Raw genomic sequence first — 15,795 nt, forward strand, 5'->3', positions numbered from 1 at the left:
AAAATATAATATGTTTATTAATAATTGTTCGGATTAATGAAAATTAGACGGGAAGGTAAGGTAAATTATTTAACAGCTTGTGATATCTTCAGATTTAATTGATAATTAAGATTTGGCAACGACATAACGCTTGTCTGATTGGTTCTGCTGGATTGGTCGAACGTTGAAAAAATCGTTATGTATCTTAGAAATATTTATGTTATAATTAATATGCCAAATTTTGCATAGAAGGCCGAGATATTTATCAGCGGTGGTGTATAAATATTCGATTACACGCAACTTTAATTACAATTATAAACATTATAAATATATAGTGATTAAAGTTTAATAAAAATATCTATTAAAAAAATTATAGACGCACGTAGTTCTTTAGGAGATTGTTGAAAAATGTATGATTACTTAATTAATTAGTTTATTTGACTTGACTAAAAATATTTATACAATTGCTGATAATTGTAATTATAAATTACAAATTCGATTGTTGAGAGCATTCGGATGAACAAAGGACAGGGCGTCTAGATATTTTTCTCGATTGACGCGACTTTCCTTAATCTTGCGAGCTTTGATGTAAGTAATAAGCGAGTTATAATGGACTTTAATATGCACGCTATCTATAATTAATTATTAGTATGTAATTAGTGCGAATTAATGATTAATATCACAAAAGTGCTTAATGAGCTTGGAGTATCGTAATTTAAGTCCTCTAATGGCAAATCTCGTGTGCTTAATTGACAAATTAATATCTCACACAAGTTGTAAGAAATTTATAACAATTCGAGATTTCAAATTCAAGTAGTCAATTGAATCGATCCATTTCTTAATATTATATGTTCTTCAAGCGAAAGCAATTAAATTTTTTTTTGAATCTATAATCGAGCTCTTACACTGCGGCTTTAACTTTTTTTACGGCATAATATTGTTACGCGCGAAGAGCACACTCAGAGCTCAATATACAATTATCTTATCTGTATAGGCTTTAGATCACGCGTCAATGTGATCTATGAAACTAACTTAACAGGGAAAATGGCAAAGAAGCCGATGTAAACATAATGCAGTCCAAGATGGCGCAGTATAATGTTGTGCCCTATAAGTGAGAAAAGCTGTAAGGAGCGATCGAAATAAGTAGTGCAATTTGTTTATTGGCCGGCGTAGATTTATTTGAAAAGCGAGAATAGAGATAGATAAAGTGGCTAGAAAGAAAAATATGAGTGAGATAGCGAGAAAGTCAAGTTATCATCTCTGGTAAGAGATAGCGTAAGAGAGATGGAGAAACAACAGAGCAAACTTCGTTTGTAAATAGCTAAAAATTATTATTAACTTTCTGAAATAATAAATCACAATACTCCGTGCTTATTGAGATAATAATTATAAGTATTTAACATTGAAAAGAATTCTAAAATTTACGAAAAATAGGATTTATTCGCCATATGAACGTAATGTAACCTACAAATATAAAATACAATAATTTAAATTTTTTACTCCAAGTTTAAATTAACTATAATATTTATGTTATATTTATGACACTAATCGTATGTGTTAAATTAAAGCCATAAACAATAGAGAAATTTTCAATTTACTTTTTTTTCTAAGAATTTGTTTTATAAACATTTATAATAATTAAGACTACGATCAAAATTTCAGTTGGTAATGATGATTTTTCGAAATTTTTTAATTATACAAATAGCTCTTGCTAAATTATAGTAAACGAGCGTGTTAATTAAATTATACTATTATAAATTCTATTTAAGTCTTACTTGGGCAATACATTAAAAAATTCCTGTATTATTTAATAACATTTATTAGATTATAATATCATAAGACAAATAATAATATATTCATAATACTCGCATTGTACATACACCAATGATACAAACAATGTCTAGATCATATGAGAGATAAATGCAAAATAAAATTAAAATATAATCTGAGAATATCGTTAATGATAATAATGATAAAATATTGAAACCTATACTCGATAACATTATTTCAAATGCTATAAAAATTGATTATTAATAGCTATAATTGTTTCAAATATTAAAATTTTGGTATATTAAATGATTTTATGTAATGTTTTAACAAATACAATTATTATATTTATGACCTATGGAACAAAACAATCTTATTAACACTATACATTTAATGATATTTATAAATAGTGTTATAAAAATACTTGTATTCTGTACTTGGATCTTGCATCTTATCGATGCAATTATATTTTTTAATAAAGGAGAATTTAAATCATTATAATAATGAGAATTAGACAAACTCCATAAATTCAATGATAATAAATAAGCTGAAAATAAGCATATTACAATAGATACAAACCATGATAAGTCTTGAATATTAGATGAAGTATTTCAATTTCTTAACGGCTGTCTATTAATTGATAAAAAAAAGAATAAAAAAAAAAAAAAAAATTAAAAAAACTAACAACGAGCGAATATTTGTTAATTAATTGTTATATTTGTGTTTTGTATAATTATTGAATATTATAATTTAATATAATTTAATATTTATTATGTATAAAACATATCATTGAAATCATCAAATGATATATCATATGCTTTACGATATAAGAATATATGAAATGTAATAAAGTTGAAGATAAGTTTTTAAGATTGACATTAATTTTTCTAAATGTTTAGGTATATTTAGTAGCATTTGTGTAAATGCGAATAAATGCTTTCATTTGACATGTTTTTGAAAATAAAATTGAATATTATATTTGATATTATACATATATATATATATATATATATATATATATATATATATATATTGTTGAAAAGATTGAAATATTAAACAAAATCATTATTAATGTTATCTTAATCTTTCTTTAAAAAAATAACGATTTTAATAATTAAATTAACTTGAATTAATATATGAATTCAATTACCATTATCTACTCTATATGCATTTGTTTATGTGCGCGAGCGTGCATTTACATATATGCATGCATACGAACACATTAACATATATCTTATGTAGCAGATGAGACAATTAAGCGTATGAAAATGTACGTTAAAGATTTTCTAAGAAATTTTAATTACGATATTAATGAATAAGAATGTTGTAATAAATTACCAACTTATTGCAAATATATGCATTTTATTAATGAACAAATGTCTTGAATATATTTTTATAAATTACAATTATACGCACGGATTATAAATACATGCAACTTATTTTAAGATTATAGGCTTTCCATATATTTGCACAAATACTGAAAGAATTTTAGTTTCATAAAGTGCTATACAATTTAATTTGACAGTAATCATCAAACTCATGCTTTTATCGCATTATCAATCATTGAAATAAAACGTGATATATAAGACGGTCGATTATTAATAAAATATTTACAATTGTATAATGTGCAGAAATATGAATATAAATGCGTTGGAATATGAAATAACATTTCCGAGGTGAATGTATATTATGTTAATGAAAGAATTCAAATTTTACCGCTAGACAAAGCATTTCCGGTTCTGATAAAAATGGCGACGGGTATTCCGATCACTCCCTGGAGGATCATCACGCTCCGGAGAGACAAAGTAACGACTTATGACGAATTGGCAGCTTGCAAGTCGTAGTTGCCAGATTCTTGACTCCGTACGGATGCGCTGCTGCTCGTTGTCGTCAAACATCATCCGTGAAATTTCTCGCCAATGACGTTCCCGGACATTCTTTGAATTTCTGAGGGCGATCTGGACGAAAGTTGAAGTAACCCACCGGTTTGCCGAGCTCAAGAACAGCGAGAAATAGATCGAGGACTCGCAAATCCCTGCTCTGAGCTATTACATTATTACACGTAAGTGCAAGTGACTGTCAAAAGGATACTCTTGGCTTTCGAGACAACAATCGCACGCACAGCTGATGTCACGAGGTATAAATAAGTTTTTGACAACTTTACTCTCATTTTTATTTATTTTTCCTATTTCCGTGCGCTTCGACGATATCCCCGAGCCTTTTCATGATACTTCGTTCGATCGTTCGTTTTAGAAACGACGTGGATGATACGGGCGCTCCTTAATAAAGGCTTCAGATGCATTTGACTGGGAGTAAGATTTTTTCTAAATGCTGTTGCCCCCGTCATTTTCTTGTTCGTTATATTATTTAACGACAAGTTTCTGGAAAGCTTGTAGCCGTCTAGGTTAAATGACAGCACTGTTTAGTAAATAATCGCTGCTCTGTTATCTGTCCAATAATGGAGAAATTCACTGTCGATTTGGACAAAGCCTTCGATGAATTTGAATTTAACAATGGTAATGTAACTTGATCGTTCGTTATTAATATTCGCAATTGTACGTTATGTCTCATTTTGAATATGCGTTCTAGATCAAGCGGAACAAATGGCATCGGTCGCCGATGTCCCAGGGCACGTTAGATTATCTCTGCAGCGTGGTACGTCAAATGTTTTTCATCAACCTTCGGCACCCAGTACAACGAGTGAGTTAGGAGCAGGAAATATTATAGATGGCACGGACGTAAAGAGCGAGGAATTTGATATTACAAAAGAACAAGAATCTATATCTATGAGTATTGATAATATAAGAAAATCAGAGATTATACCAGACAGCCTAGATTCTATAAATCACTTTTATACACATGACAGCCTACATAATGATAAAATACTACATAAGCAAAGCATAAATATCGAAGGAGCTGAATCATCTTCTTTAATCGTACACAATGACATATCTCAAAAATTATTACAAAAGCAAGTTAATGATAATGTTGGACCGAACCAAAACAGTTGTAATAATAAACTAAATCAACCAAACGTCAACCCTAGCGCTAGTAATGTTTTTAATAATCTCAACGAATTCATTCATAATCCAAATGTTAGTTTAGTTAATTTAGATATAACGAGTGATTCGAAAGAAGTACAAGAGAGTAGACAGAATAATGATATAATTGATGTAACGGATTCATTTATAAAAAGTTTTGTAAAAAGCGACGGCCCCGTTGAAAAACTCTCGATCGATGAACTACTCACAACTCAAGAAGAATTTATCGAAGAGAAAAAGGACAACAATACTGTACCTCCAAAATATCAGAATATTTTATTACCTATTATATTAGATCCTTGTACCCCAGAGAAGTCTAGCGAAATTAATACTAATAAGCTTGATCAAAATATAATATTTCCAGACTTATTAATAGAAAGTAGTTGTACTGCAGATGTTTTTGATAAGCCGGAAAAAATTATTAAAAATATTTTAGACGAACCGGAGCACGTATATGAGAATGTATATATTGGAACTGATATTCCCAAAACTCAAGAATTTTATCCCCCAATTAATACAACCAGGCAATTGTATTCTGATTTTGAACATACTTATGAAAATGTTAATTTTGGAACTCGCAATGTTATGCCAATGCAACAGCGCAACAATGATGGAGTGTACGAATGTATTTACACAAGTAAGTGTCAAAATTTACCAGAAACCAATACTGAGTTAGAAATAGCAGCAAAAAAAATGTCGGATCAATTGTTTCTATTGGAATCCGAAGTTCAGAATGCATGTGCAAATATAAATATAAGTGCAAGTGAAAATGCAAGTACAAGTACAAGTACGATTACGAGTGCAGGCGCAGGTGCAGGTGCAGGTGCGAGTGCGAGTGCGAGTGCGAGTTTAAATACAAGTACAGGTACAGGCGCAAGTACGAGTACCAGTAGGAGTACGAATACCAATACGAATACAAAACTCTTCAAGCCCGTTCAGTTTGAAAATGCTCAACTTCAAGCTCAAGATCCGAAACACACTGTTGGGTTTAACACAATTGATGATATGTCGGAGGAGGAATTAAATAAGTATTTAGCAGATCTTGAAGCGGAGGAAAGAGTAAACGAAAAAAGTTCGTCCACCTATCAGAATATTTCTATTAATAATCCAACAGAAAATCTTAAATCAAAATTATTACCAATTCAGCCCGACGATGAAGATGCTAACGAAGCACCAATATTCGAAGCGGTAATCATAGGTGAATTACCTCAAGTTCCACAAGAAGACCTTCAAGAAAAAGCAAAAAAATTCCCCGTAATTGATTATAGTAAACAACATTTATGTGGAGAAACGTCGAAAGAACTTTCATCTATTGTAAAAATATCTGAAACAAATAAGATTAGTTCCCAATTAAAAGATGATGAAACTAAAATAAATAAGAATATAAAAGCCCAAGAAAATGTGAAGAAAAATTCAGATAACATAGAATCCGCATCTCAAAGTTCTAGTCATAGAGATGAAATTAAGATAAATAAAGAGGATGATAATGAAAAAGATAAAGAAAATAGTAGTTATGGGTGTACAAGTAAAACAGATAATAAACAAAAGAGAAAGGACATTCAAAATATCGTATCAGTGGAAAATAAGAATTTAAGTGATATTGAAAGTACCGCTGTATCAGAGGGCGATATTGATAATAAGAATTTGGCAATTAGCGAACAAAGTACCGATAATTCTTCGGATGATAAAGAATTAGCGATTTTGAGAACACCGATTAGGAATACCGAGACAATTTCAAGGTTTTCAGTTACGAGGAATGTCGACGTTAATGATAAACTAGGTGGTAGAATTAAACCTAATCACTCGCATAGTAGAGAAAAAAGTAGAGATAATAATGCGGAACATACGGAAAGTGGCGATGACGATCCTAATCGACCAACCAGACCTCAAACTCTAGATGTTGTCTCTGCAGTTAATATGACAGATTCGTCATCAGCAGGTTGATATATTAAGCACGAACGCGCGCGCGCGCGCGCACACATAATTATATAAGTAATGATTTTCGGTATGCTTAGGAGCTGCGTACAGTCAAGAGACGTCGGATGTCGAAGGTGATAAAGATAGCGGAAGGGCTCCATCTCCGGATGTATCAGAGAATTCTTCCATGGAATCTGGCACCGTCCTTGGAAAGCAGCCACCATTTTGGGTGCCCGATAGCGATGCCCCAAACTGTATGCTTTGCGACATAAAGTTTACCGTTATGAAAAGAAGACACCACTGTAGAGCTTGCGGAAAGGTAAAAATGTCAAAATCAATATATTTACAATGACGAATGCATTTACAATGACATTTATGCTGTTTAAGGTGTTGTGTAACAAATGCTGCAACATGAGATATCGACTAGAGTTCCAAAGTAATGCCGATTCCAGAGTTTGTATACCGTGTCATCAACTTCTTACCAAAGGTTTTGCTTTATTATTAATTATTGCATAATAATCGTACGATCGGCTGTTTTTAACAATCTTTTCAACCGATCCCCGTTGCTTCCTTTTAGCTGAAAGTGATACGGGATCGGGAGACTACGCGGGATTCTTAAACGCCAGTGCTGGGATAAATTCACCCCAGGTAATTTCCCATTAGACTCGCATTACACTTACATTTTGTAACTCGTGCGTTGCAGTTGACACTGCAAATTGCATAATTATTTAATTAAATAGTAGCTAGAGAATGCACAAGCATACACCTGTAACAACTTGTTGAATACCTCATATCTCACAGTGCTAGTCATTCGAGCATGAACAATTAAATCCAACTATTACCTAAAAGTCTATAAGTTTATTTTATTGACTATCCAGACGATTAAATTACGAATTATTATTATCGCGATGAAAGGCTAATAATGCCCCTTTAGCGCGTTGTCAGTATAACGATTGCCCGAGCATTGTTAATCGTAGAAATTGCAAGTAACGCGCTGGTCTGGATAGGTAATACAAATAAGTTGATTTTGAAGAAATGCATGCATGACAAGACTTCCATTAAACGTAAAGAAATGAAAAAAATAAATAAATAAAAATAAAAAAAAAAAAGTAAATAAAAATTAAAAAATCGATAATAATATCTCTATGATAATTGCAAGTCTAAATTATCCACTAATTTATAAAAGCGAAAGTATCAGAGTTCTGGAGTATTCGACAAATGGTTATAGGGGAGACAGCCTAACCCAAATAATCCAATGGAGTACTGTTCAACAATACCACCTTTGCAACAGTTGGCAGGTGGCTTGCCACCACCTCCTACAGTCATGGTGCCCGTAGGTGTTCTGAAGCGAGAAAGTAGCACGAAGCAGCGTTCCGAGGGATCCAAGTCTGTGATGTTCAGCGACGGTAAGTTTTGATAAAAGACTGCGTGGGGCGGAGTGAGGGGCGGGGGAGTGGGGGAGTTGTTTACCGCCGTGCTCCTACTTATCTATTAATTGATTGATTTTCAATGCGCGTCTTATAAAAACCCCAAATAAATACAAGAGTTACGTATTGCGTATTTGCGCCATTTTATATACGGCATATAAATATATAAATAAGTAGTAAGCGTATTGGCGCGCGTATACTAACACGACGCATACACAACACATACACGCACTCACAATTTTCAAAATCTTTTTTTGTTAGTTTTATGTTTTATTAAATCTCCTATACAATACAAGATTAATTTTTATTTACTTCCCTCGGAGCGTGTAAAAGTGCTTCGAGCCCTCTTCCATCCCGTATGTTTTGTTTTCACACGCGTCTAATAAAAAAAAAACAGGAATAAGGCCTGGCTGTGACCTGACAGAGCTCGATACAACCTGGGACTGGATGCCGCCGTCCGTAAGAAATAGCAGACGAATGGTGGGTGGTTACATGCTAGCATCCACTAATAAAAATTGTCCACGACTTGACGCCGTAACAAACAGTTACATACCTCAGGACCCCGCGGCTCTACCACCCACGGTTACCGTACACAAAGGACGTGAGTATTATATCCCATTATATACCACGTTATTTATATTCAATCCATATATTGAGGATTAATTTGCAATAATCGAGTGTGCATCGAAGTTATTATGAAATTGCTGATAGATCGGTAGGATTGTAAGATTTTTTGTTATAAGTGCATCGGGTAGGTGATTGTTTTGAGCGAGTGCAAGGATCTCGTCTGGCATATTCATTATAACAATGTGAATATTGTGGAAAATTTGTTCGAGTATGCGTAGGGCGCGTTAACCTGTTAAATTTGAAACTTTTGAAATTAAATGTATAAATGGTTATAATGATTTGTCGTTATGAATTAATACGTCATAATTGATTGTTTATGTAACTTTCAAATCTACTTAAATGACCATTGAATAGCGAGAGCTTAAGGGGTTAACCGATTTGCATTCAAATTAATTAAAAGCAATTAATCCGCGCTCCCCTCCCTACCTCCCTCCCTACCTACCTACCTACCTACCTACCTACCTCCTACCTACCTACCTACCTACCTACCTACCTACCTACCTACCTACCTACCTACCTACCTACCTACCTACCTACCTACCTACCTACCTACCACCCTCCCTCATCCATCACCCCAGTTTTACCTTTCATATCGTTCACTAATTTTATCTATTATTTGTAGAGGTTACTTATCACGAAATTCTCGATACTGCCAGCCTATACGTATCATTGAAAAACGAATGTGAGCCTTCGACTATGTTCGCAATCAATCGCAATCTATATGCATACGTAAAAATAGTGAATTGTGAGTTTGAAGATGAAATTACCGTATGAATTCCGTAGGACGACGTTAAGAGGACGAATTAATTAATTTTGAGTTGTTATTCATTACAGTAAACTGCTGCGTCAACAGAATATGTTGGAACGTAACGTCCAAAGGTCTGGCTTGTTTTGGCCAAGATGAAGTGGTTTTTTTGGTTGAAATGCTACCGGATGAAACTCTAGTGCCAAAAGATCTGTTATTGCACATTAATCAGCTCTATCATGAAGCTATTAGAGGTTATACATTAAGGCTATCTAACGAATTTAATAATTAAACATTACGATTGATTTGTTTTTATCGCTTGATGTTGAACGCAGGTAACCAACTATCCGAATATGGTATGTCGATACATCAGAATGGAAATTTATTGGGATCTCGTGAACACGCCGGATTTCTGTTTATAAGACAGACTCTACAGTGCTTACAGAAGATCGTCGTGCCGCCAATTCCCTTTCTCATTGGTCTTTTAGTCCACAGGTAGAACGAAATAATTATAAAAACAAAAAACAAAGAACCTAAACTTCTGCAAATTACTATGTTATTAATGAAATGTTGCACGATCATGCAGATGGGAGACACCGTGGGCGAAAATATTTCCCTTGCGACTTGTTTTACGCTTGGGAGCTGAGTATCGCTATTATCCGTGTCCTTTGGTATCCGTTCGATTTCGAGAAGCCGTGTATTTTGAACTTGGTCATACGATTATAAGAGTACTGGCTGATTTTCGTAACTTCGCCTACTCTTTGCCCAAAGTGCAAGGCTTGACCATTCATATGCAAGATAATACTACACACGTACGATTCCCGAAAAATCGATATAATCAAGTAATTAAGGGCTTAAATAATTCAAACGATCATGTATTAGCGTTTGCGTCAAATTTTAGTATTCAAGCCGATTCGCACTTTGTATGTATGCAAACAAATTCTGAGGTTGAAAGTACTTATCAAACTCAGGCCATAAATATACAAAATAAGCCAAGAAAAGGTGATTATTTATTATCTTTCATTTTTATACGAATGATTACGAAGTGATTTTAACGATTATCACTATTACAAAATCTTACCGGTTCTAGTTACCGGTGCAAGCTTTATCGTTATTAATGGTGCCCTCAAATCATCTATGGGTCTTTCGGCAAAATCAAGGATCGTAGAAGATGGTATAACTGTTCAAATAATGCCCGAGAAAATGGAAGCATTAAAAGCTGCTCTTAAAAATATGCAAGACTTTACGATTGGTTGCGGTCAACAAGGTGCTCCAGAGCCAGATGAAATTGTGAATATTAAATGGGTCGAAAATGATACGCAGTTCAATCTTGGGTAAGCAAATTTATATTACATGTATGCACGTCGTGCGCGCACATACGTATACACAAAATTGATAATTATTATTATTATTTTTAGGGTTAAAAGTCCTATCGATGGTAAGCCTATGGATGGAATACCGTCAATACGAGTTCATAGAATAACCAATTGTGTGGGAATGAGTAGGTTTATACGTTGGACGGAATTGTTTATAATTAAGGTGAATATTTTTAATATAATGTATAATAGATGAATTGGTTTATTAAAATGTTGATAATTTAGTCGGATGATGACCAAGCGTTTGGAATGCATTATAAATTGTCGGAGAGTATAGCTCGAGCCACTTGCGTGGCACTCGTTAAATTATTAGATTTATTGGCAAATGCAGGACTTACGAAAATTGCTGTGCGAACTACCATTCATCCTGATAATGTAAGAAAAATAAACATATTAAAGAGAAATAGAGTTAAAGAAATGAATAATCAAGAAAGCAATAGAGTATTATGAAATATATTGTATCAAAACACCGTATATTTTACATTTTACATATTATTATTTTGCAATTTTAGGTTGGTTATGAAGCAGGAAGCGAGGGAACACGTTTACCACCGATTTATATGAATAGCTTAGATAACGAACTCATTAAAGTTTTACAAAAAGCTGTACAAGGCTGTGAGGATACACAAACTGTACTAGAATTAATATTTTATATACTAGAGGATGAAATCTAGTAAGTTCGATTATTTTCTCAATCTCTGATTTTCAAAACGTAGATTCCACGTATAAAAAAAAAAAAAATTATTTATGAAAAAAGAAATTCATTTATTCACTAATAAAAATAATAATTTTATACAAAAATGTTATATAATCGTGCTTTATCTTTATGAGAACAAAAGAAAAAAAAACAAAAATAATAATAATACAATAGTCTACATCTTTCAAAAGGTCAAATAGTCGAAGCAGAAGTATAAATTATGCTTTTTGGATGTCATGTTTTTTTTTTTTTTTTTTTTTGTAAAACAAAATTCTTGTGGCAAGTGCAATGTAGCGTTTTTATTGATATATTTATGGTATCAAATGTACGTTACCTATATTTATTAGTAGAAGAAAAAAAAACCATAACATACACGCTTCTCAGTACAGTATAAGCATGTTTCTGTGACTAGTAAGACCTTACATATTATAAACATACGCATACACAGAGTGTAATGATATATATATATATATATATATATATATCAACACAATTTCTACATATTATAGATGGAAAAAGACAACATGTTCAAAAATTTATCTATAAAAACAGGGTCACTTTTTAAATTTAACCTTAATTTTCATCATTTTCTTTATTTTTTTTTAAGTTTTACACTTAGACAATTAAATTGTAAAATACAGTGAATTATTTGATATCAAGATTTTTTTATGATATGCCATATGTAACTAATTTTTCTAGTAAATATCAATATGTATATTTTTATTTTTTCCTCTATACGACCAGTGTTGTACAGCTTTTCGATATTTTTTAAATTATAAATATAGTAAAAACAAAAACGAACGAAAAAAAATTTTAGAAAGTCTAAAGGTTCGTCAGTACGAAGGGTAAAAGGTTTGACAAGTTAACGATATTATTAATAAGTACAATCGTTAAAGAAAATAATGTACAAAATAGAAGTCTTACCTTTTTCTGCGAAAAGCTTTAATTTGCCAAAGACTTGCAGAAAGATTGTTGTATAATCATAATTATGTATATTTCAAAGCAGGATAGTTTCTTGGTAAAACCATTTTGAAAGTTAAGTACTTGAAATTACTTGAATACGATATGCATAATATTTATGTAAATTAAAAAAAAAAAGTAGGTATTTTAAGGTAAGATTCTTTCTTTTTTTTTCCTTTTTTTTTCCTCTTTTTTTAACCAATGTAAAATGTTTAACGGCGTGACAAGAAATCAGATCAATTTATATGAAGAAAATTTGTTATGTATAATTTGTTTAAATATATTAATTCTAAAATAATTATTTTTAGAACTAAGCAGAATTTTGTAACTTTAAATACTCAATTTTTTATGTAATTTTTAAAAGCAGCAGATTTCTTGACTTGCTGTGTTTAGATGATTAATTATGTACAGTTGTTTAAGAATTTCACGTATGTATTCGTTATAATGTTAAATTACTGTAGTTATTATACTGTTATTGATAATTGTTGGAACAAAAGATATTGTAAACTGTTACTTAACAATGAAGAAAAGATTGTTTAAATCATGTAATGTTAATTCTTGCAAAAAATTTCTTGTAAATTTAACTTTTGAATGCACGAGCTTTACTATTAAATATTGTATCATTTTCACCTTTTTATGATTGTCATTGTTGGCAAAAAATTATAGATTTTATATTACTTCTTTTTTTTTTTTTTTGTTTTGTTTCTTATTTACATTTTATTATTATATTTATGCGGTGACGAAGAAATCGCCTCGTTATAAAACTCTCCTCCAGGTCTCAGAATATTGTGTATCATTAATACTATTTCGTTACAGTACTAGCGCATAAGAGATAGAGATAGAGATAGAGAGAGAGAGAGAGAGCAAATGATACGGAGAAAGAGCAAAACCAATGTGAAATATCTTGAAACAAGTAGCTTAATTTTTAATATATTAACCGTCATACATTTATGTTTCTTAAAGTGTTTCCAGATTGCACGAATTCATGCAAATATATTATGTGCACGTTCCGAGTATCGTATAAATCTCCTCCCCCTCCTCACCTCCATCGCGCCTATCCTTCTCCTACACTCTTCTACTCACCTTCTTCCTCCCCAACTTATTTTCTCTCTCTCTCTCTCTCTCTCTCTCTCTCTCTCTCTCTTACCGTACCCAACATGAGTGCACCGTGCAAGATCCGTACATATTATTACTTTATCTTCTGTTATCGTGTATGGTTTTTTTTCTTTTTTTCTTTTATAAAGAAGAGCAAGTTCAATCCGATTTCAATTTTGTTTAGGCAGTAAAATAAGATGCTCGAATAATTATGGAATAAGAATGAGTCGATATTAGCTTAGAGTCGATAGAGTAGACGACAACAAGATCTAGGAAAAAGGAGAGTCGAGCCTCTAATAATATTTAGCCTCACATAATCAATTAAATGATTATTATGTTCGAGAAACACATTGCGTGAAGCAACCAATTTAGGGAAATTACGATTGGATCTCGCATTTAATGTTAAATAAGCGCATAAATTATTGAAGTTTAAACGCTTAAAAAAAAAAAAAAAAAACATTCTATCGAATAAATCAATGAAAATGATTTGTTTTTCTTTTTTTTTTTTCTTATTGCTTTATAACCGAGAAGGAAGGTACGTTATTATTGTATTTATTTAAATTTGTCAGATATTATAATGAATTCACATAATATGTGTTAACGGGTGATTGAAATGTAAATATTGAACAATTTAAGAATTCTTATTGTTTTAGCTTCCACAAACGAAGTAACTTTTATGTAAAAATATCAAATTAATCAATGAATATATATATATATATATATATATATATATATATATTATACATGAAATGTATAGTTAAAACCATTTACATTATGTATTTTAAAAATAAATAAATAAATAAATTGTATATATAAAATTATATATACGTAAATACACTCACGTAAATATTTTATTACTTTTTAGAACATAAATACGTTAATATGTTTCACGAGTACAATAACATTAATGTACGATAATGTTTTTGCATTTCATTTGTAATTTTGCGCATAACATTTAAAATGATAATTGTCGTTATTGTATTTTTTTCTACCAAATTAGGTGTAATTGCTTTGTAATATACTCAAAACGAATAATTTCCAATCCTATTGCACGCTATTGTTTTGACTTGATTTCTTAAGTCGAATTCACATAAAATAAATATAATATATTTATTTATTATACAATCAAACTCATTTTAAAATATTTGAGGTATTTTTTTCCTTTTTTAATATACGACATTAAATAGTGTAGTGTATTAAAAAAATATATAAAAAAGCGGTGAAGAAAAAATTCGAATAGAATAGAAAATGATCAAACGTGGAATGAGAGTATTTAACGAAGGCGATTGTAAATGTATTATTTCATTTAAATGCAATAATATTTTGTCTATTATCCTCTTAATTATTTTTCTCAAACGTGTTAAATGTCGTTCGACTTATAGGCTGTATGATAGTGCATGCTGAAATGAAGTGAGAAGAAAGAAGAAAAATGACGAGGATAAACGCATGAACAATACAGACAGACAGGATAAGAAAGACGAAGATGTTTAATCGACGCTGCAGTTACATACCAACAAGTGCAAATGTAAAAGCACATAGATTTATAGAAAAAGGATTGCTGGGCTTGACGATAGAGTAAAGAATGTAACATAATGCAGCTCTTGGAAGAAAAATATGAGATTATTGACACGAACGACGAATTGGTATAGGCGATAAATACAATTGCGCTCGCTCGTACATAAAATATTTCACATTCCCGTGCTCTTTGGGTTTGCTCTTCTGACTCTCGCCCCACATATATAACGCTATTGTTTGTACGCTGCCAACCGTCTAATTTGTATTTATTTTCTCTTTAGTGCCCATTAAACTACACTACTTTATCATTAAACGCATTTTCTGTTATTTTATTACCAATGAGACTGATATTGTCGTCGTATCTACAATCGCCCTTTCTCATATCAGGCTTGGAAATAAAATAGCCGAACGATAATTTTCGTCCAAATTTACGATTAGATATATATATATATATATATATATATATATATATATATATATATAAAAAAAAAAAATGAAATATCAATTAGACACTAGATTTTCTCCATAGCCATATTTCCTAACCAGGAAGTGGTGAATCATCTGAAATATAAAAAGGTTTTTTTTGTCTTTTGATTTAATTATTGAAAACTTGATGCCGTCCAATGGCAACCCCGAAAGTCTAATGTGA

General features: G+C 31.5%; 1 protein-coding gene across 1 annotated transcript; it reads left to right on the forward strand.

Moving 5' to 3' along the window:
- Positions 1-3,464: 3,464 nt before the first annotated feature.
- Sara (Smad anchor for receptor activation) lies at positions 3,465-11,596 on the forward strand. The gene is made up of 16 exons (XM_011502893.1): positions 3,465-3,883; positions 4,000-4,262; positions 4,336-6,726; positions 6,803-7,023; positions 7,092-7,191; positions 7,282-7,352; positions 7,933-8,110; positions 8,529-8,732; positions 9,381-9,503; positions 9,593-9,757; positions 9,839-9,998; positions 10,090-10,505; positions 10,594-10,837; positions 10,922-11,042; positions 11,105-11,254; positions 11,392-11,596. Exons 2-16 carry the CDS (start codon positions 4,205-4,207, stop codon positions 11,551-11,553), a joined length of 4,764 nt encoding a protein of 1,587 aa, XP_011501195.1. The 5' UTR covers positions 3,465-3,883; positions 4,000-4,204; the 3' UTR covers positions 11,554-11,596.
- Positions 11,597-15,795: the final 4,199 nt, after the last annotated feature.

This window comes from Ceratosolen solmsi, unplaced genomic scaffold, assembly GCF_000503995.2.
Source record: "Ceratosolen solmsi marchali unplaced genomic scaffold, CerSol_1.0 scaffold10, whole genome shotgun sequence".
In the NCBI taxonomy this organism is placed as follows: domain Eukaryota; kingdom Metazoa; phylum Arthropoda; class Insecta; order Hymenoptera; family Agaonidae; genus Ceratosolen; species Ceratosolen solmsi.